Genomic DNA, 21,200 nt, shown 5'->3' on the forward strand with positions numbered 1-21,200 from the left:
AACAGTCCGCCCTTTGAACCCCCAGGTGGCAGAGAGATGTGGCAGGCTGCTTCCGTAAACATGTCATCCCTGCATACCCCAAGGGGCAGTTGTCCTCTGTTACATACGGTTACTGTGTCAGCGTGGACTGCAGGGCAAAGGGTGGGTGTTTGGGGTTTTAGAGACTCTTGGCTTTCAGCTCCCGGTGCTTCCCACCGGTTGAATGTCATGGGGGGTGGGGGGGGGTATGGCAGCGGGGGCTCAAAACAACTGGACTAGTGGATAAGGCCGAAGCAAACTCGGGCGGGGGTGCGGGCGGTGTTCCTGTAGATAGAATGAAGGCCTTAGGAAAAGTTGAGTTTCTAGAACTGAAAGAAATGAAAGATTCAAACGATGATCTCAGGAAGAATGGACAAAGGGAAAAGTAAACATGTCTGTAACAGGAAGAACTGCAAAGAAATCGGTGTAACGGAAGAGAGGAGGAAGACACGACCAGAAAGTAAAGTGAAGATGGGTGTTGAGGACTGGTTACAGCTGTGCCCACACCTAATCATTTTAGGAGTAAGACAAATATTGGTCATGATATGATAAGCATAAACATTTTAGGCAAGAAAGTTCTAACAAGAAAATAGAGATTTAATCCTACAAGTTATGGTAGCCCCTAATTCTATTTCCCTTTGGTTGCAAACTCTCTTACTCTGTTTTGCACAAATTAGGTAGGTAGTGTGGTCTCAAGTTCTAAAGAGAATCTTTGTGGTATCAGAAGTTCAAAAACAAGCAACCAATCTATGTGAATGGGCGTGGATGTAATGGAGACCCAAAACTCACTTGTAAGGTAATTGGACAGTCGCTCTCAGAAGGCCCACATGGAAGGGATGATAAATCCAGGGTGTGGTATAGCACTAATGAACCACATAACTATCCTCCAGTTCTTTAATATTACCTCCCCTTACTATTAGGGTTTTTATTTGTTTTACCTCATTAATCATGTTAGACTTGCATATGTTCATTTGATAAAGAAGATCATTCAGTACATGACAGCCAAGATAGATGACCCTTCAGAAACAGTAACAGGAGTAATGGTTCCTTGAGGATATGGAAAGGGGGGTGGAATGGGAGCTGATAGCATTGGTGATTGAGGGGAGTGAACAACAGAATTGTATGTGAATGGATACATTGGATGTTGTAAGATAGGCAAAAATGAGGACTCCTGCTGGGTAGGGTGGGGGAGGGAGGGGATAAAGAGGAGCTGATTGATATCAAGGAGTTCAAGAAGAAAGAAAGAAAATGTTTTGAAACTGATTGTGGTAGCAATTGTACAATACTGCTTGATGTGATTGAACTATGGAGTGTTATATATGTAAGAGTGCCCAATAAAATTATTTTAAAAATAAAACAATCTTTTTTTGCAGTTATTTCCCAATATTACACCAAGAATCTGCTTCTTTCTACCTAAGCCACAACAGTAAAAAATCCTCCAGAGGAAGCTGAAATCTTTCCCATCACTCCAGCCACACTAGCCTCTTCGTTTTCATACCAGAGAAAACCTCAAAATCCCATACCTAGTCAATCTTTTTGTTTCAGTAATTTCTGAACTGCAATATGTAAAGGTGCCCTATATCTGGGGGTTACCATACACACACACACATATATATGCATATGCATATAGAATTGTGATTTGGGTGAGAGCAAATCTGTTTTCAATTCAACAATTCATACATATTTTGTAGCATTGATTGTGATACAATGTAACAGTACTCTTGCTCTTTTTATTTACTGTTTCAATTTGTTCTTCCTTATCTGTCCCTGCCTTCTCATCTTTATCCTAGGACACATACTGCCTTTTGGGTCTCCTGTGGTTGATTCTTCCTCATCAGAAGAAATTTGAATACAACCTGCCTAGTATTATTGTTCAACTTACAGGCCTGTCTATCGTCTGGCTGAGAGATGAGCCATAAGGGATCCTGTGATTTACTTTTGATAGTTGATAGGTGGGAGAGTTTAGGATACAGTGGTCAGAGAACATTGTGCAGATGCATGCAGTCTGCCCCTACCTTCTAAGCACTGTGTGATTTAAATGTCATGTATAGATTAAGATCTGCTGGCAGTATGCAAGACCAAATGAGAGGGACACAGGGAGCAGGAAGTCAGTGAAGTAGATCAGGTTGGGGTTATAAAGCTGGAGGGAGAGGTCAAGGAAGCATGGAGAAGAGTGATCTATCTCTCAGGCACAAAGGGAAGGGAGTCAGGAGGAGAGGAAGTCAGAAGTCTGAGATGGGATGGCGTTCATTGTAGGCTGTGCTGCCGGAGAGGCAGCTGGAAATGTAGCACCGCAGTCAGGAACTGGGTCAGCAAACAAATTAATCTCGAAGTCAGCATGTAGGAGTAAAACATCACAACAAAATGCAGAGGAGGAAGGGCCACAGAAAGGATCACAGGGACAGCTGAGCAAACTGAAGTTCTCAGAAGGAGCTAGAAGGAAGGTATAAAGAAGCCTGGGAGTCCTGTATTTAAAAATTCACTGCCATCTCATTGATCCTGGCTCATAGTGACCCCATAGGATAGAGTAGAACTACTGTGGGAAAAAGCAAACAGCTGACTTTGTGGTTAGCAGTCCCACGCATTAGACCACCAGATCTCCACAGGAGAGGCCTGAAGGGAAAGCCAACTCGGAGTGATCAGATGCCAAGGAGCAGCGTAGACCCTCTGTCAGAAGTTAAACAGAGTACTTATTTAACAGCCTGGAACCTTCCAGATCACATAGGTGATAACAGTTATCTCAGGCCAGAACCCAGGCTACTGTGCTGAGAGGGGGGAGAGAGAGAGAGGGAGAGAGAGAGAGAGAGAGAGAGAGAGAGAGAGAGAGAGAGAGAGAGAGAGAGAGAGAGAGAGAGAGAGAGTCCGAGAGGGAGAGGGAGAGGGAGGGGGAGAGGGAGAGGAGAGGAGAGAAGAGAAGAGAGGAGAGAGATGCTATCTGCTCTCTTAAAGATTTACAAACTTGGAAACCCTAAGGAGCCATTGTATTCTGTCCGGTAGGGTCTCTATAGATTGGAAGCCACTTGACGGCTGTCGGTGGGTATTATTAGTAGGAATTTTGGTTCACAGTGGTTAAGCAGTCCTGTAGCTGTTGAAAGACCAGGGCTTAGTATCTATTAACTTGCCCCCTGGGAGGAAGATGGGTATGGTGGTCTGATGCAATAAAGGTTACAGCCTTGGAAACTCAGTGGGGACAATTCTGCTCTGTCTTAGGAGTCGAAATCCTCTTGATGGCAAAGGGTTTGAATTTTTTTTAACTCATTTTACTGGGGGCTCATACAACTCTTAACACAATCCATCCATCCATTGTGTCAAGCACATTTGTACATCTGTTAGCCTCATCATTCTCAACATTTGCTTTCTACTTGAGCCATTGGTATCAGCTCCTCATTTTCCCCCTCCATCCACTTTTCCCCCACCCCCATGAACCCTTGATAATTTATAAATTATTATCATTTGGGTTTGAATTTTGATCATTAGTTACTGCTACTAGCAAGAGCATAGACATTTAAAACTGTGCCTCCAACGATGGGTTTAATAAAATCAGAAAACAAAGCGAAAGGGATTCGAGGGCGGGAAACTGAGTCCTGCGTGTGAAGCAGGCTCCCTTCTCTTCCGTCTCTGGCACTCAAAGCATCCTGGAGTCCCCCGCGGTCGGCGCGCGGACCCGAGTGACCGGGCGGGGCGGTGCCGGCCCTGGCCCCGCCCCGATGGGCGGGGCGAACAGGCGCCCGCGGAGCGCCCGCAGGCCCCGCCTCTTCCCGCGGCGCACGAGGTGACGTCGCGCGCGCGCCAGGATTCGTAGGCTCCGCGCTGGAGATCGGCTTCCACGTGAGTAGGTGTCCTCGGGTCCCTGGCGCACCCGTCGCCACTCGCCTAGCCGGGTGCAGGCCGCTGCGGTGTCCCCAGCGGCTAAGCCGCGTCCGGCCGGGCCGGCGCGCCTGCTTGAGGCACGCTTCGTGCTGGCTTTCGGAGACGCCGCAGAGTCGGCCCACGCAACTCAGGCCCATCCTCATTTAGTCATCCATCTAAGAGTTCTGCCCATCGCCTGCCGATGCCACCCACTGGGCATACAGCGGTGACCTAGACAAGCTTGCCACCCGGCTCGGGGGCTTATGGGGGAAGGGGGGGAGTGAGAGATGAAAATGTGGAGTTTCAAATCGCACTGATTTTTAAGGGGCCATATTTAAAGAAACCCTCTCTTAATTTTTGGATGTTGTCACTCTTCACCTTGTACATGAAACACCAAACATACAATACTGGCATTCATCCTCGCGTCAAACTCTTCACTCGTTCTTCCGATCAGATCAGTGAAATTTGAGGCTCTCAGCATTCTCTGAGTCGACGACTCGTGTGGCAACAGTAGCTTTGATGGAGATCTCATGTTTCCATGCGGCACTGGACTTGTAACACCATGTGGATTGGGTGTGGGAGATAAGGAAGTACAGGTGTTTCTTGGCCTGAGTTTCTTGGAAGAGAGGTGTGGAAGGGCGAACGGCGACCATGAGGAGACTAGGCGGACACTGCAGGGAACCTGCATTTTCTTGGTGGTGGCATTTAGCGGGACTTGTGGCAGCCAAGGTAAGGTGGGAAGAGTTAGTTACAGCTGTCATGGCAGGTGTGTTCCTTGAGTAAATCTGCGTGCAGAGGAGTAGCCCCAGCTCCAGCCTGGCCACCATTACAGCTCTTCTCGCTCGGGGCAGCACGTGGCATCACTGCTCAGGGCTGGCGTGGCAAGGTGGGGAAGGAACATTTGTTGAGGCCACTCCTGGACGCCTCTCCACATGATCGAGCCCACATTTTACAGAATAAACACACACCCACGGGATCCAACTCATCTCTCCATCTAGAGGCACCCGCCACGATGTCCACCGTCCTTCGCTTCTACGTCCGCCCCTCTGGCCATGAGGGTGCAGCCTCCGGACACACTCGAAGGAAGCTGCAAGAGAAGCTGCCAGACCTGCGGGAGGTGGAGATGGAGCTGTGCTACAATGTGAACTGGACAGGTTGGGCCCGGATGCTGGATTCTTGTGGGGCTTCCCTGGTGCTAGGGGCAGTCTCAAGGTGCCCTCGCCCTGCTTCCCTGCAGCTGAATCCCTCCCCAGCCCTGAGGAGATGAAGAAGCTGGAGTGGCTCTTTGGCTGCCCTTTGTTGCTGGATGATGTTGCTCAAGTGTCCTGGCTTGTTCCCCGCCCCGACGACCTGGTACTTGAGGTCGGGCCCAGGTGAGCCCAGAACAACTTGTTCCGTCTGGCATGTCCTTCACACTCAACTGCCCGCTCCCTTCCATGTCTGCTGTTCTACTTCCTCCCTTGCGATTTCTGGGAGAAGCTTCCTTGCCCTTTGTGCCAAGCTGACGCCTCCCGGCCAAGGAAGCCACATGCATTCCTTCTGCATCTGGAAGTTGCTTCCTGCATCTGGAAAGTAGCTCCCAGGAATGTCATGGAAACAAAACGGGTTGCAGGCAGAGAAATCGAGGCTCCTGACAGTTTCGATGCTGAAGGACAGGCAGGGTTTGCTTTGAGTAACGTCTGCAAAAAGCTGGTCTCTTGGCCAGACAGAGGCCAGTGGTGAGGGGGGGACTGAGGTAGGAGGCTGCCTGGACAGTTGGGAGCAGGATCGGCTCCCTGATTCTAACCCTACCACCCACTCCTCAGGCTGAATTTCTCCACCCCAACGTCCACCAACATCGTGTCAGTGTGCCAGGCCGCGGGCCTGCAAGCAGTGAACCGTGTGGAGATTACTCGGCGTTACTTGCTCCGGGTGAGACAGCAAGGGGTCAGGAGTCGCATGTGGCCCAGAGATTGGACCTTAAACTCTAGGGGAATGACAGGAGAAGCAAGAGATACCTTCCTGCTTTGGGTCTGCCCTGTATGGCTGCACAGGGGCTTCGCTGCCTGGGATGGTCTGACTGCGAGGGGGTGGATGGGGAGAAATCCAGCCGGAATTCTTGTTGCTCACCTGTGCTTCCTGCCATGGGCTCTGCCTGGATTTTTCTAATCTGCTCAGAGGTGCCCATAGACTAGTAGTGGCTCCGTCTTGGAGGGCAGAGGGCAGGCCATTTCTCTCAGAAGCCTCAGCTCACCACCCTTTGCCCTCTGTGTGTGTCTCTGCCCCAGTTTGCCCAGCCGCCCCCGGCTGTGGTGAAGACCGCCGCTCTTGCAGTCCTGTATGACCGGATGACCGAGCAACACTTCCTGCATCCCATCCAGAGCTTCTCCCCCAACAGCACCCCGGCCCCACTCGATGGCTACATCGACATCCTGGGTGGGGGCCGCCCTGCCCTGGAGAAGGCCAACCAGGAGTTAGGTGAGCCAGGGGCCCTGGGTGGAGATGGAGAGGCCAGGATAGGCTAGCAGGCATGCTGAGTGCTGAGACAGGGTGACCTGGGTCCCCAAGCTGTTCTGGGTTTCGTTTCTTAGGCTTAGCCCTAGACTCCTGGGACCTGGATTTCTATACCAAGCGCTTCCAGGAACTGCAGCGGAACCCCAGCACCGTAGAAGCCTTTGACTTGGCTCAGTCCAACAGGTGGGAAGGAGTGGGGACACTAACGTCTGAGGCTCTTGTGGGTGGAAGAGAAAACCCAGGGCCTGCCCTCGTGAGTCTCCCTTGGCTTAGAGGCCCTCTGCGTCCTCCATCCATCTGGTAGTCTGCATTCCTAGCTGGCTTCTACCTCCCCTTTGGGTCTGGGTCACCCCCAGTGACTGATCGCCTTTGCCCCAGGGGTAGGAGGCTATGTTTTGGCCTGTTCCTAACGGATGAGTTGGCTGTGAAATAGCGTTGGGTGCCGGCGAGTACCCGTTGATGGAGAGCAGCCCCGTGCACCGGTGCAGGACGTGCCCTGGGGGGCGGGGGTGGTGGTGGTTCAGGCTGTAAGCTCTCAGGGCTGGTGGGGTTACTGTGATTCAGAACTGACTCGATGGCCGTGAGGTGTTTGTTTTCAGCATTGCAGGAGGAGCCCTGGTCATGTAGTGGGTTAAACTGTGGACTGCTGCCCACGTGGTCCGCAGGTCTAAGTGCTCTGAGAAAGATGAGGGTATCGGTCCCCTTACATGTGGCTAGTTTCGGAAGTCCTAAGGGGCAGTCCTACGCTGTCCTAGAAGGGCTCTGGATCGGAACGGACTCAACTCATCTCTGTGGGGGAGCGGGGGCCCCTGGTGGTGTAGTGATGCCTCGTTAGGCTGCTAACCACTAGGTCGGCATTTCAGAATCACCGCCTGCTCCGTGGGGGGACATAGGAGGCTTTCTACTCCTCGGGAAACCAGCAGGGTGATTCTCCTCTCCTTTAGTCTCAATGAGTCCGAACCGACCCAGTGGCGGTGAATTGGGGTTTGGGTTCATCTTTATGGGAACAGATCCCCTGCCACTGAGCTAACCTTTGCTAAAAGTTTAGGAGGTGTTGCAGGCTGATGTGGTGGCCTAGCAAGGCCTGAGCCATGGCCCTGTGTCTCTCCCTGGCCTCCCTTCCCCAAATCACCCGTCCAGTGAGCACAGTCGGCACTGGTTCTTCAAGGGCCGGCTCCGCGTGGATGGGCAGGAGCTGGCTCACTCGCTGTTTGAATCGATCATGAGCACCCAGGCGTCCTCCAACCCCAACAACGTCCTCAAGTTCTGTGACAACAGCAGGTGGGCTCTGCACCCGCTTGGGGTGGTCTCCGGCCTGAGAGAGGGGCAGCCCCTGGTGCTGGTTGAGGTGGTAGCAGATCCCCGGCAGGAAGGGCAGTCCAGCATGGATATGTCCACAGTGCAATCCAGGGAAAGGAAGTCCGATTCCTGCGGCCGGAGGACCCTGCCCAGCCAAGCTGCTTCCAGGAACATCAGGGGCTGAGACACGTCGTCTTCACAGCAGAGACCCACAACTTCCCCACAGGTGATCTGGGTCCCTGGGAGAGGTAGGAGTCACCACAGAGTAGGGCAGGGGAGGCTGGCTGTCCTTAGGTCCCATGGGAGTGGTCCAAGATGGAGTGCCTCTCTTTGGTGCCCACACATCTCTCCCCTCTCTCTTCCCAGGAGTTGCCCCCTTCAGCGGTGCCACCACGGGAACTGGGGGCCGGATCCGTGATGTTCAGTGCACAGGCCGGGGGGCCCACGTGGTGGCAGGCACTGCTGGCTATTGCTTTGGAAACTTACACATCCCAGGTGTGTGTGTGTGTCTGTGCGTGTATGTGTGTGTGGTGTGTGCATGTCTCGTGTGTGCGTGTGTGTGTGTGTTTATTCTGTCACCATCTCCCCTTCCAGGTTCTGTGGCAGGTGCCAACACCTTGACCTCAGGGGTCAAAGAGCCATCTGGGTGCCCCCTTCCTTGGGAGCCGGGGCTCTAGAGCAACAGGCCTGTCCTGTGCCATGACCACAAGGAGTATAGACCGGGGAGGCCAAGGGTGCCCTTCTGGCAGTGCTGAGCTGCCATTTTCTCAATAAAGAAACACCCACTTGCCAAGAAAGCATGGTACTAAGTTGCTTTTGTGACCATCACCAGCCTCTAAATCCACTTTCTTAGGACCCATGTGTGGAATGCGGGCTCGTGTGCCTGTAGAAGGAACTCTGATGGCATAGTGGTTGCATGTTGGGCTGCTAACCACAGGTCAGCAGTTCGAAACCACCAGCGGATCCACAGGAGAAAGACGAGGCTTTCTCATCTTTCATACAGATGTACAGTCTTGGAAACCCGCAGGGGCAGCTCTACTCTGGCCTATAGGGTCTCTGAGTCAGAATCAACTCCATGGAGTTGGGTTATTTTTGGTGTAGGACCTTTTGCTGACTGTTTCTTACCGAGAAGGCTGGGCAGGAGGGGAGGAGCTCGCCCAACCTTTATGGCAGGTTTCACATCCCCAAGATGGAATTTCCTGAAACTGACGTGCCCGGTTCCTTGATAACTTGGCTACTTCTTTTTTTGTTGTTGTTTTTAGCTTGGTTGCTTCTTAAAGATTCTGGCTCCTCCGTCTTCTTGCTTTCTAGTCACTTACTTCCTTCCCTCCTAGGTTACAGCCTGCCCTGGGAGGACCCGAGCTTTCAGTATCCTGGGAACTTTGCCCGGCCCCTGGAGGTTGCCATTGAAGCCAGTAACGGGGCTTCGGACTATGGCAACAAGTTTGGAGAGCCGGTGTTGACAGGTGAGGCTGGGTGCTGTGCGGGTGGCCGTGGATACCTAGCACTGGAGTGGGCTTCATGGAGGAGTGGGAGCTCTGGGTAACAGGATACTGCCCTTCCTCTCTGCTGCTCTCGCTCCAGGCTTCTCTCGCTCCCTGGGCCTCCAGCTCCCTGACGGCCAGCGGCGGGAGTGGATTAAGCCCATCATGTTCAGTGGAGGCATTGGGGTCATGGAAGCCGAGCACGTGAGCAAGGAATCCCCTGAAACAGGTGGGCCTGCCATCCGTCTCCGACGCAGCCTGCTACCTGCCCGGCACATAGCAGCCGCAGGGGCAGTGTTTAGGAGTCACCTCAGCCTCTTGTGTAGTTTTTCCATCTCCTGGGACAGCCCTCTTGGCCAGCCAAACGGTCTTGGTCTTTGTCGCCTCCTTCTCATACAGAGCAAGGACCCACCTCACACACCTACTGTGCTTTTGGGTCGCAACTTGTTACATCAGGTAACCTGCTGGGGACCAGGACCTGTGGCTTAAAGCTCAGATCAATCAAGCAAACATTGACAAGCCCTCGATCTGCTCTGGGGCTGTGTGAGAATGAAGATAAAGCCTAACTGCCATCGAGTCAGTTCTGGCTCACAGTAGCCACCCTGTAGGAGACGGGATAAGTGGTCCCCTGGGGCTCCTAAGGGTGTCATCTTTATACAGGCAGACTGCCGCATCTTTCTCTCCCAGAGAACAGTGCATTTGAACCGCCAACCTTCCAGTTAGCCCAGGGTGGCCAGGCTCTGAGAGTCTCAGAAAGCCCTCCTCACCCATGGCCATCGAGTTGACTCTGGCTCCAAGGCTTTCTACTGAAGAGACTCACCGTCCAGGAAACCTAGGGGACAGTTCAGCTCTGTCCCACGGGCCAGCCCTGGCGGCGTAGTGCTTACAATTGGGTCAGCCGTTCGAAACCTCCAGCCGCTCCTCGATGGCACAGGGTGAGATAAAATCCAGGTTCCGTTTATGGATAGGTAATATGGTGAGTGGGTTAAAATTTAAAGGACAAAGGCGATTACAAGAGAGGAAAACTATTCTCTTCCTTGCCCTCGCCCCTCCCGCAGCCACTGTGTCCCTGAGAGACAACCCCGTTGCTTGCTTACTTTTGCTCCCTACCATGGGGTGTTCCCACTGTGGAGAAACAAGCTTCTACGTCTGCGCCCTAGTTTTATAAGCAAATGGCATGTGTGCACACTTTTTAAAAATAACCACATATGGAGATAAAGTTCACATACCATGAAGTCTATCTATTACCCTTTTGAAGTGTCAGGATGTGTGTGTGTGTGTGTGTGTGTGTGTGTGTGTGTTTTCCACCCAAGAGAGCCCTGTGTGCATTGTTGTGAGGTGCCATTGAGCCAGTTCTGACCTGTCTGCGTCCTCCCCCCGCGTCACTCCCGAGCCCTCCCCCAGGCCCTGGAAGCCGTAGATCCGCGTGCCTTTCCTTTGCGTGGCATGGTCTGCACATTCATACCTATGGAGTCCTACACGGTGGTCTAGTGCAACTGGCTTCCTCTGGCGACGTCGTGTAATACTTCCCCGTTTCGTCCATGGGACAGAACTTCATTCCCTTTTTATGATCGGACAGTGTTCCATTCTACAGATGAGTCACGTTGCGTTTGGTCACTTCCTCCATCCGTAGCTGGACATTTGACTCCCTGTGGCTATTCCGGATGATGCTCGGTCTGTGGCAGAAGGCGGCTGGGCTCGGAGCGATGGTGCCCAGCTGCTGTGCCGTTACGAGAGTTTCTCCGGCAGGGGATGAGGGTTTCATTTCTCCACGTTCTTGCCGTCACTTGTTATCGCCCAACTTTTTATAGCCATCCTCTCTCACTTCCATTGTGTCGATTCCGAAACATAGTGACCCCACAGGGCACAGGGGAACTGCCCCTGTGGGCTTCTGAGACTGAATCTTTACAGGGATAGAAAGCTTCATCTGTCTCCCTAGCAATGGCTGCTGGTGTCAAACTGCCGACCTTGCAGTTAGCAGCCAAATGCTTGACTCACTCAGCCACCAGGGCTCCACATCCTCGCATGGGTGCGAAATGGCACCTCATTGTGCTTCTGTCTGATGAGTAATGACGTCAAGCATCCTCCTGTGCTCACTGGCCACTGCCCTTTCTGGATCTTCTTTGGAGGGAAATGTCAATTCAGGTCGGTGGCCCATCTTTAATCAGATGGTCTTCTTATCCTTGAGTTGTATTCTAGATGTGAGTTCCTTATCAGATAGATGATTTACAATGTTTGTTCCCTGGATGGTGGCCTTTGAAGCTCAACCTTTTAATGCTGATAAAGCCCAATTTCTTTGCTCTGGTTGCTTGTCATCTCTCCGTGTCGTTATCTCAGAAAACCAAAGCCCCAATGATTCACTCAAACATTTCCTTCTAATGTTTGTAAATGGTTGTATAGTTTTAGCTCTGACACTTAGGCTTCCGGCACATTTTGAATTAACGTTTAGATAAGGTGTGAGGTTAGGGTCCCATCGTCTCTTCATTTGTCTGTATGAATGTCCAGTTGGTTTGGAATGGATTTTGTTGAAAAGAATTTTCTTTCCTCCATTGAAAGGCCCTGGCATTCTTCTCGGAAAACCAGGTAACCATGGAAGCTTGGGCTCGTTTCTGAATTCTTACTTCTGCTGGTCTCCATGTCTTTCCCAAGCCAGTACTAACGGAGCCCCAGTGGGCCAGGCATGGGGCTGGCAGAGAGGCGAGGCTCTGTACTCCAAAAAGATTGGCAGTCTTGGAAGCCCACAGGAGCAGCTCTCCCCTGTCCTGTAGCATCACCATGCTGTAGTGAGTGGTGAGTCCGGCTGCCAACAGCCAGGGCAGCACTTCACTTCTCCAGACAAAGACAAGGCTTTCTGTTCCCGGAAACCCACAGGGGTACTTCTACCCAGTCATGTGGGGTCTTTATGAGTCCGCGTCAACTCCACGGCGTAAGGTAGATTTGGCGATGGAAAGAAAGTAAGAAGGCAAAGACAGAAAATAGTTTTAAAGGTTTATTTCTGAGCTCCCGGGCGAGGTTCACAAGTCCCTAGTTGGGGCCAGAGAAGTTTCGCTGTCTGGGTGAGAGGTGAAGAGTCTTATAGCCCGGGTCTTGGGGAGGGAGTAGCTGGGGGATTTTCCATTGTGATTGGCTGTCTGCAAAGCCGGGACTAAACAACAGTGTTCAGTGTTATCTGCAACGGTCAGCCTCCTGCATCTGGGCTTGGAAGGTCTCTGCAGGGGAGGGGGAGGCTTGGTTGTTGGCAATGTCCTTGGAGGGCTTTTCACTCGCCCGGGGCCTTTTTCCTCTTGCTCGCCTGCCAACTCCCGTTTCTGCCTCTTACATGGCACTGAGTTTCCTGATTGCTAGCATTTAAGGTAGTTTCTGTCTTTTACTGACGAGAACAGTGCTGCCATCTTTCAGGCTCTTGCCATGGGTGAGTTTTTTACCTGTGTGAATGGATCTTCCCTGACGTATCGTCACCCACTGCATATGCAGCATGTTTGCAGTTCTGACTGAGGCTGTGAAATTGTCTGTGGGGGTTGGGCCGTTGCACTCACTCTCCCGTCAGCCCAGCAAGGATGCTAGTGCCCCTCCCCACCCGCGAGGGGCATCTTCCCTAGATCCGCGCACTCCTCAGCCTTCCTGCTGGAGGCTCCCATTGTCCAGTGCTGCCCTCCTTCCTTCCTCACAGGCATGGAGGTGGTGAAGGTCGGGGGCCCTGTCTATAGGATCGGAGTTGGGGGTGGAGCTGCTTCGTCTGTGCAGGTGAGCGGCAGGAACTGAAAGCGGAGTAGAATTCTGGGCCCCAGTGGTGGCCTGTCAACAAGGCCCGCAGCCTCCCGGAGCCGAGCTGTCTGCCTTACGTTCCCCCAGGTGCAGGGAGACAACACCAGTGACCTGGACTTTGGCGCCGTGCAGCGGGGAGACCCAGAGATGGAACAGAAGATGAACCGAGTGATCCGGGCTTGCGTGGAGGCCCCCGGGGGGAACCCCATCTGCAGCCTCCACGACCAGGGTGCTGGTGGCAATGGTGAGGGAAGGGGCTGGGGCAGGGCCGCCCTGGTCCCCTGCCGGGTTTGGTTTAGGGAGAGTATGAAGGATTTGCAACTGTCTGCCCACCCAGCTCTGGGCCCCTTATATTACCCCCCTTCCAGGTCCTGGGCAGGGGCAGGGTGGGACTGGGAGCTTTCCTCAGTGGGGCGACTGATGGTCACAGGCATGGAAAGGGCTCCTTTGAGGGCTGGGAGCTGTGCTTCGTGGGCCTGTCTCTGATCCTGATCAGCTGACCACCTCCTCCTACAATCTCACCAGGCAATGTCCTGAAGGAGCTGAGTGACCCAGCTGGAGCCATCATTTACACCAGCCGCTTCCAGGTGCGCCTCACCCCCCACCGTCTGGAACTTCCTACCTGGACTCCGCCCAGCAGCCCCCCACCCATTCCCAGCTCCTTTCCAAAACTCATCCTGCTTTCCCCCACCTCTCATGTGTGCAGCTTGGAGACCCGACCCTGAATGCCCTGGAAATCTGGGGGGCCGAGTATCAGGAGTCAAATGCACTACTGCTGAGAACCCCCCACCAAGACTTCCTGAATCGGATCAGTGCCCGAGAGCGCTGCCCGGCTTGCTTTGTGGGCACTATCACGGGAGATAAGAGAGTGAGTGGGCCCAGGGGTCGGTTGGAGCTTTGGTTGACAGGGGAATGGGGGGGGGTACAGGCTCCAGGGAGAACCTTGGAGGGTAAGAGGTGCCCGGAGGAGGGTGGGAACAGTGGGGGAAGGGATGGGGATGCTCACGGTGGGGGTGCTCTCCCCCCCCCACGCGGGGCACAGATAGTGCTGGTGGATGACCGGGAATGCCCTGTGGGTACAAGCGGTAGTGGGGACGCCCCTTCCTCGCCGCCCCCGACCCCTGTGGACCTGGAGTTGGAGTGGGTGTTGGGCAAGATGCCTCGGAAGGTGAGCGGGATGGCGGGAGGATGGTTCTGCCTCTCCGACCCCACCCCTGCCCCTACTCATGCTTTGCGCCTAGTGCCCCGGTGCTCACCCGCCCGGGTCCCGTTTCTGTGTTGCAGGAGTTCTTCCTCCAGAGGCACGCACCCGTGCTGCGGCCGCTGGCCCTGCCCCCGGGGCTGAGCGTGCGCCTGGCCCTGGAGCGGGTGTTGCGTCTGCCGGCCGTGGCCAGCAAGCGTTACCTCACCAACAAGGTGCTCCAGCCGCGCCTGTGGACTGCTCGGAGGGAGATGGGGCGGGGCGCAGGGCACCCCCGCCCGGTGCCCGGAGGGGGCGGGGTGGAGTGGAGGAGCACGTGCGCCCTGGCCCTCGTGCTCAGGACCCCACCGTTTTGTAGGTGGACCGCTCCGTGGGCGGCCTGGTGGCCCAGCAACAGTGTGTTGGGCCGCTGCACACGCCTCTGGCAGACGTAGCTGTTGTGGCACTGAGCCACCAGGAGCTCGTGGGGGCCGCCACGGCCCTGGGGGAGCAGCCCGTCAAGAGCCTGCTGGACCCCAAGGTCGCTGCCCGGCTGGCTGTGGCAGAGGCCCTCACCAACCTGGTGTTTGCGGCCGTCACTGACCTCCGGGTGAGTCCCTCAGCCCCAGGCCTTTGGGATAGGCCCGTGGCCACTCCCCTCCCACCCGTCTCCCCTAGCCCCGCGCCCACTGCACCCCGCACATCTTCCCTCCCCTCCCCTCCCCCAGGACGTGAAGTGCAGCGGCAACTGGATGTGGGCCGCCAAGCTCCCCGGGGAGGGCGCTGCCCTGGCCGATGCCTGTGAGGCGATGGTAGCAGTGATGGCGGCCCTGGGCGTGGCCGTAGACGGTGGCAAGGACTCGCTCAGCATGGCTGCCCGGGTGGGCGCTGAGACCGTGCGGGCTCCGGGTGAGGCCTGGAGACGGGGCAGGGGCAGGGCCCGTGGTCTGTCCGTCCACCCTGCTCAGTTTTACTCCTGGCTCTGCAGGGTCCCTGGTCATCTCAGCCTACGCCGTATGCCCCGACATCACAGCCACCGTGACCCCCGACCTCAAGCAGCCTGGAGGGAGAGGTATGGTGCGCCCTTCTCCCTGCACTGGGCATCCGGAGGGCAGCCCTGTGTGGTGTGCCCGCTGAGCGCTCGGGCCATGGTGCTTCTGGGACCAGGGTGGGGTGTGAATTCCCCATGTTGCCCGTTGCCCACGCGGCTGCCCTGCCTGCCTAGGTCACCTGCTCTACGTGCCTCTGAGCCCTGGGCAGCACCGGCTGGGGGGCACGGCGCTGGCCCAGTGCTTCTCCCAGCTTGGGGACCAGCCTCCTGACCTGGACCTGCCCGAGAACCTGGTGCATGCCTTCAGCGTCACCCAGCAGCTGTTGAAAGGTGGGGAGGCCCCCGCGGGAGGGTGGCAGGCAGGTGGGGTCGAGAAAGCCGAGGTCCTTCCTTCTGGTACTCTGTCCCCATTCTCCCTCGCTCCCTGACCACGAGCCTCTCCACAGGCGGGCTTGCCCTTGAAACGGCCGCACCCTTTTTTTGTTTCCCCATCCAGACCGCTGCCTCTGCTCTGGCCATGACGTCAGTGATGGCGGTCTCATCACCTGCCTGCTAGAGATGGCTTTTGCTGGGAATTGTGGGCTAGAGGTGGATGTGCCTGCCCCTGGGGTCGATGGTGAGCACCCTTGGTCTAGGCTCAGGCTTGGGTTACTATCCCCGTCTACTTCTCCAGGCCCAGCACCATGTGCAGACCCTGCCTCCTGTTTACCCGTGATATGTCCCCAGCCTGTTCCAGCCCTGGTCAGTGCCCTGACGGCACTGCTGGGATCCTGGCTGTCCCTCTGACACCTCCCATGGTGTCTGGAGCAACATGCCTGGTCTCATTCTATTAGCCTTCACTCTACCTCAACCTCGGCCTTGACTGACCCCGGAACCACCCTGACCCCCCGCTGCTCTCCCCTAGCTCTGTCGGTGCTGTTTGCTGAAGAGCCAGGCCTGGTGCTGGAAGTACAGGAAGCAGTCCTGGCCCGAGTGCTGGGTTGTTACCGGGATGCCGGCCTGCACTGCCTGGAGCTGGGCCACACGGGCGATTTGGGGCCCCACGCCATGGTGAGGAGGGCCAGGGGGCACTCGGAGGGGGAGGAGGCCTGCAGGCCTTCTCTCTGCCAGCCAGGTTGGGAGTCAGTGATGCGTTGGGCCCCGTTTCTCAACAACCTGAATCTATTCACCCGCCTGCTAGGTCCGGGTGTCCGTGAACGGGTGTGTGGTTCTGGAGGATCCTGTGGGGCACCTGCGAGCCCTCTGGGAGGAGACGAGTTTCCAGCTGGACCGGCTGCAGGCACAGCCGCACTGTGTGGCAGAGGAGGAACGGGGGCTGAGGGAGCGGACAGGCCCGAAATACTGCCTGCCCCCCACCTTTCCCAAAGCCTCCGTGCCCCGGGAGCCTGGTGAGAGCGTGTGTGGCTCCCTTGGGGCTGGCGCCAAAGCCTCCCCTAGAAAATGTTCCCAGGGGTGGGGGGCGAGGGTGGGGGGCCCTCTGGCTCAGGCCCTTTCTCCCCCTCCAGGTGGCCCCGCCCCCCGAGTGGCCATCCTGCGGGAGGAGGGCAGTAACGGAGACCGGGAGATGGCCGATGCCTTCCATTTGGCCGGGTTTGAGGTGAGCAGGGTGGCTGAGCAGGGCTGGGGCCACACTCAAACCCCGGGCTTTGTCCTCCTGCCTGACACACCGCCTTCCCGCCCTGCCAGGTCTGGGATGTGACCATGCAGGATCTCTGCTCTGGGGCCATTGGGCTGGACACTTTCCGGGGTGTGGCCTTCGTGGGCGGCTTCAGCTACGCAGACGTGCTGGGCTCTGCCAAAGGTCAGCTCCCGGGCTCCTTCCCGCCCTCCCTCCCTGCTTCCGGGCTGGCAAACTGGCCTCTCTCCACCACAGAGTTCGGAGAGAGTAGGAGCTTTGTCCTGGGCTGGACAGCACCAGCGGGCCTGCAAGTGGGGGAGGGGGTGGTGGGCCCGGGCAGCATGCCAGCCTAAGAGCAGGTTACTCTGTTTCCCTCCATGGCTCCAGAGCTTTGTAGAAATCTGAAATTTAGACTTAGCCATCTGTCCCTGGGTGACACAAACAGTTAAGCCCTCTAGCCGACCCACCCACCCCAGGCACCTTGCAAGACCACTTGGTGGTGGTCGCCTTCCAGTAGGTCAAGGCCTTGACGGCCCTGTGACACAGTTCGACTCTGACGCTCGAGCGGTTACCGTGAGTCAGAAGTCACTCCGCATCAGTTGACACCGGTCCAGGTGACTGCTGGGCAAGGGAAGACAGACGTTGGAAGTATTCTGCCTGTGGGTCAGCTCTGCCCCCACCCACACTCATGGCTCCCTGCGTTGCCCCGAGCTGGGCAAGGTGTGGGTGCTGGGCCAGCAGCCATCCTGCCCTTACCTGGGTCTGAACTTCCTTTTCTCCCCCCAGGCTGGGCGGCTGCCATTACCTTTCATCCAAAGGCCGGGCCAGAGCTGTGGCGCTTCCGGAACCGCCCTGACACCTTCAGCCTGGGGGTGTGCAACGGCTGCCAGCTGTTGGCTATGCTAGGCTGGGTCGGGAATGGCCCCAACAAGGAGGCCAAGGCCACGGGCTTTGATCCCAGGCCCGTCCGGCCAGGCCTCCTGCTGCGCTACAACCTGTCCGGGCGCTTTGAGTCTCGCTGGGCCAGCGTGCGTGTGGGGCCGGGGCCGGCCGTGATGTTGCGAGGGATGGAGGGCGCTGTGCTGCCTGTGTGGAGCGCCCATGGGGAAGGTCAGGGTCCAGCCCGAGGGTCGGGGGGAGGTGTGTGTGTGGCTGGGGAGCTTGGAGGTGCTTGGTTCTGACATCGGCCCTCCCTTCCCAGGTTACATGACATTTTCTCCTCCGGAACTCCGAGAGCAAATGGAGGCCAGGGGGCTGGCTCCGCTGCACTGGGCTGATGACGACGGGAACCCCACCGAGCAATACCCCCTGAATCCCAACGGCTCCCCAGGCGGCGTGGCTGGCGTCTGTTCCCCTGATGGCCGCCACCTGGCGCTCATGCCCCACCCTGAGCGGGCTGTGCGGCCCTGGCAGTGGGCATGGCGGCCCCCGCCGTTTGACACTCTGAGCACCTCCCCCTGGCTGCAGCTCTTCATCAACGCCAGGAACTGGACCCGGGAAGGAGGCTGCTGAGCAGGCTGGGGTAGCTCGCCCAGGGCTCCTGTTTGTCCCCAGGGTGTCCGCCGCGCTCTCCCCCGTCACCCACAGCAGCCTGCTGCCTGTTTCCACGCTCTCCTGGGGAGATGGGGACCAAAATGTCAAAGAGCGATGCTAATTTCCCAGTCTGCCCATTTCTGCCTATTTCCAGCTGCCCCACTTGGACGTGTGTTGCCCTTACATGGGCCCAGGAAGCATTGCCCCCACTTCACCTTTCACTACCGCAAGCCTGCCTCTCATCCAGGCCTGGAAGGATGTTTGATCCTGGAGTTTATGGGATGGACAGGGCAGCTCCTCGGGACCTCAGTGTTCTCATCCCCCCCAAATGAGAGGAACTCTCTGGGTTTCTCCAGCCCTGGCCTCTGACCGGAGCAGTCCTGTTCTTCCTTCTCCTGGTTTAGCAGCTTCCTTTTTGACTAGGTGGTCAGCACCCTCCTGCCTTGAACTGAGCCTTAGCATATGTGACCTCTGACCTCTGCCTTCACAAGACACAGCCTCATGGAATTTAAACGATGAGCCGGTGTGTGTCAGGCATTGTGTGTGTCCGTCTTAACTCCCTCCGATTCAATAAGGTCAACAGCCCTTTCTACCAAGGGAGGCCCCAAAGCCCTCTATCAGTCGTCCAGCGCCACACAAGTGTCAAAGCCAGAACTTGAATTGGGGACTGGCGCTTCCCTGTGCTAGGCCTCCCACCACCATCCTGCTGTCCCGTGCCCCAGGAGCAAGGTCATCAGGATTTCCCACATTTGTCTCTTGTCCGTCTTGGGCTGTGGCTTCCTTTCTTTTCTTTGTCTGCGCGTGTGTAGAGGTCACTTCCTTGTGGCTGTTTTGTTACAAACTGGAGATAATTGCCTTGGAATGTTGGGATTTTTGTTATTTTTTAGGTATAATTGCCTCAATAAAATTCATCCTTTGGAAGGGTCACAATGATGTCCAACTTTCTCCACCTTCATTTCTGGTGTGTGCCCCCCCCCCCCCGGCCAAACATCTGTCAGCTGTCATTTCCAGTCTCCCTCTCCCTGGTCCTGGTGTTAGCTACCTGTAAGTCAACTCCCACTCAGTGACCCTTCAGGACAATGTAGAACCACCCTAGGCTGGCACCTCTGGGTGCAGCTCACCTGTCTTCTAGTACATGCTGTAGGTCAATGTCTTGGTTAGAGGAGTCTCAGGTCCCTAAGGGCATTAAGGGGAGGGGGCCGGAGGGAAGCTAAGCATTGTACTTCTATGAGGGGGTGCCCACTCCCAAGGACTAACAGTGAAACCTAAATTATAGCGATTGGGATCCCCAGGGGGTGCCAATGACCAACAGTAGGAGACTTCACCTAGAGGGACCCCCAAAGCCTGATGTCATGATCTACCTCAAAATCATCCACGCAGAATTTTGTGAAGTTCTCTGACAGCTAGGGGATAACCGTGAGTTGGAATGAAGGCTATGACATTAAAAAAAAAAAATGGCTGTGGAGGAAATCGCATTTCAGGTTGTAATCTCGTTCCTTTGCAAGTTAATCAGCTCTGCAGGCACACCAACTCACTGCCATCAAGTCAGGCCTGACTGACAGCAACCCTCTAGGACGGTACAACTGCCCCGGGTATTCCCAGACTCCTGACTATGGGAGTCAGAAGCCTTGCTCCGCGGGGCAGCTGGCGGCTTGGCAATGTTGACGTGCTCGCAGCCCAACGCGTTACCAAATCTGAGCCTTTCCTCTTGACCCGGGGAGGCAAATTTATCATGGTTTTTAAATCTGTAGCTTATTTCAAATGTACAATCTCGGTGGGTACTAAGGCTTTGTAGCCGGATAGTGTGAGAGGTAGACTGAAGCCTGAGGTGGAAGGTGCAGTTTGGAAGTGGAACCACTTCTGGTTTGGAACTTCAATCCGACCAGCAAGACCCACCCTCCCCAGACAGACAAGACCAAGTACCCTCTTCCTCTCATCCCTGATTTCATCCAGCACACAGGCAGGTCAGTGTTCCCGGGCTCCTGACCCCTGCTGTCACATCCCTCCCGCCCCTACCCCAGGGCCTTTTGCCAAAATCCCATACTGCTTCACTCTGCTCCTCCTCTTCGTGGTAAGAAGGACTGATTAAAAACCTAAAACAGTGAAGCTGTTGTTCCTCACCACACCCTCCATCCTAGTCACACTTCTGAATGGCGTTTCCATCCCTGTACCCCGACCCCAGAGATTCTTTTACAATTTACTCAAAATCGTAGCTTAGGCCCCTCAGGCTTGGAGGGTGGATGGAGGCTTTCCCAGTGAAATCCTTAGGACAAATCCTGCTGCCTTCAAATAAAGCAGGCGCTATTTTTTTCTTTCCCCATTTTATTTTAAAAATCATTTTATTGGGGCTTCTTACAGCTCTTACCACAATCCACACATCCTAACCCAGTGCACCATCCCGCCCCCTTCCCCAAATCCTAGCCCAGTGGCTACCTCTATTAGGTCCTGGCATGTTGAGCAGATTCATGAACAGAAATTAGTGAAGGCCATTGCTGAGTGAACTAACTCAATTACAAAATAACAAACATTGTATGACCTTGTTCATAAGAAATAGCTATTGGGGGGCGGGGAATGAGCTGATCTCAAGGGCTCAAGTAGAAAGAAAATGTTTTGAGAATGATGAGGGCAACAAATATACAAACGTGCCTGACATGATGGATGGACGTATGGATTGTGATAAGAGTTGTACAAGGAGCCCCCAGTAAAATGATTTTAAGCAGAGAAAGAAATAGCTATTCGTGATGACCAGGGGCAGGAGGGACAGGGGAAGGAGGAGTCACTGTGTGGGAAACTGTTTCTATGTTGCTGGGAAACATGAGGATGGCTATTGGTGATGGTAACACATGATTAATGTAACATGTCACAACTGTACACGTGGACAATGTTAAATTGGCAAATGTATTATATATA

General features: G+C 55.2%; 1 protein-coding gene across 2 annotated transcripts; it reads left to right on the plus strand.

Moving 5' to 3' along the window:
* Positions 1 to 3,783: 3,783 nt before the first annotated feature.
* Positions 3,784 to 19,215, plus strand: PFAS (phosphoribosylformylglycinamidine synthase). Of its 2 annotated transcripts, none has more exons than XM_075560909.1 (28): positions 3,784 to 3,846; positions 4,866 to 5,021; positions 5,105 to 5,240; positions 5,673 to 5,778; positions 6,135 to 6,324; positions 6,438 to 6,543; positions 7,501 to 7,641; positions 7,761 to 7,885; positions 8,026 to 8,154; positions 8,994 to 9,125; positions 9,244 to 9,372; positions 12,814 to 12,887; positions 12,996 to 13,152; positions 13,434 to 13,495; positions 13,615 to 13,776; positions 13,951 to 14,076; positions 14,193 to 14,324; positions 14,468 to 14,698; positions 14,817 to 14,997; positions 15,077 to 15,160; positions 15,314 to 15,469; positions 15,636 to 15,755; positions 16,044 to 16,189; positions 16,320 to 16,527; positions 16,645 to 16,736; positions 16,826 to 16,940; positions 17,544 to 17,867; positions 17,959 to 19,215. In XM_075560909.1, exons 2-28 carry the CDS (start codon positions 4,880 to 4,882, stop codon positions 18,267 to 18,269), a joined length of 4,017 nt encoding a protein of 1,338 aa, XP_075417024.1. In that variant the 5' UTR covers positions 3,784 to 3,846; positions 4,866 to 4,879; the 3' UTR covers positions 18,270 to 19,215. The 2 variants fall into 2 exon arrangements, with proteins under 2 accessions (XP_075417024.1, XP_075417023.1); XM_075560908.1 differs by lacking the exon at positions 3,784 to 3,846 and adding an exon at positions 3,859 to 4,596.
* Positions 19,216 to 21,200: the final 1,985 nt, after the last annotated feature.

Source organism: Tenrec ecaudatus, chromosome 10 (genome assembly GCF_050624435.1).
Source record: "Tenrec ecaudatus isolate mTenEca1 chromosome 10, mTenEca1.hap1, whole genome shotgun sequence".
Lineage (NCBI taxonomy): Eukaryota > Metazoa > Chordata > Mammalia > Afrosoricida > Tenrecidae > Tenrec > Tenrec ecaudatus.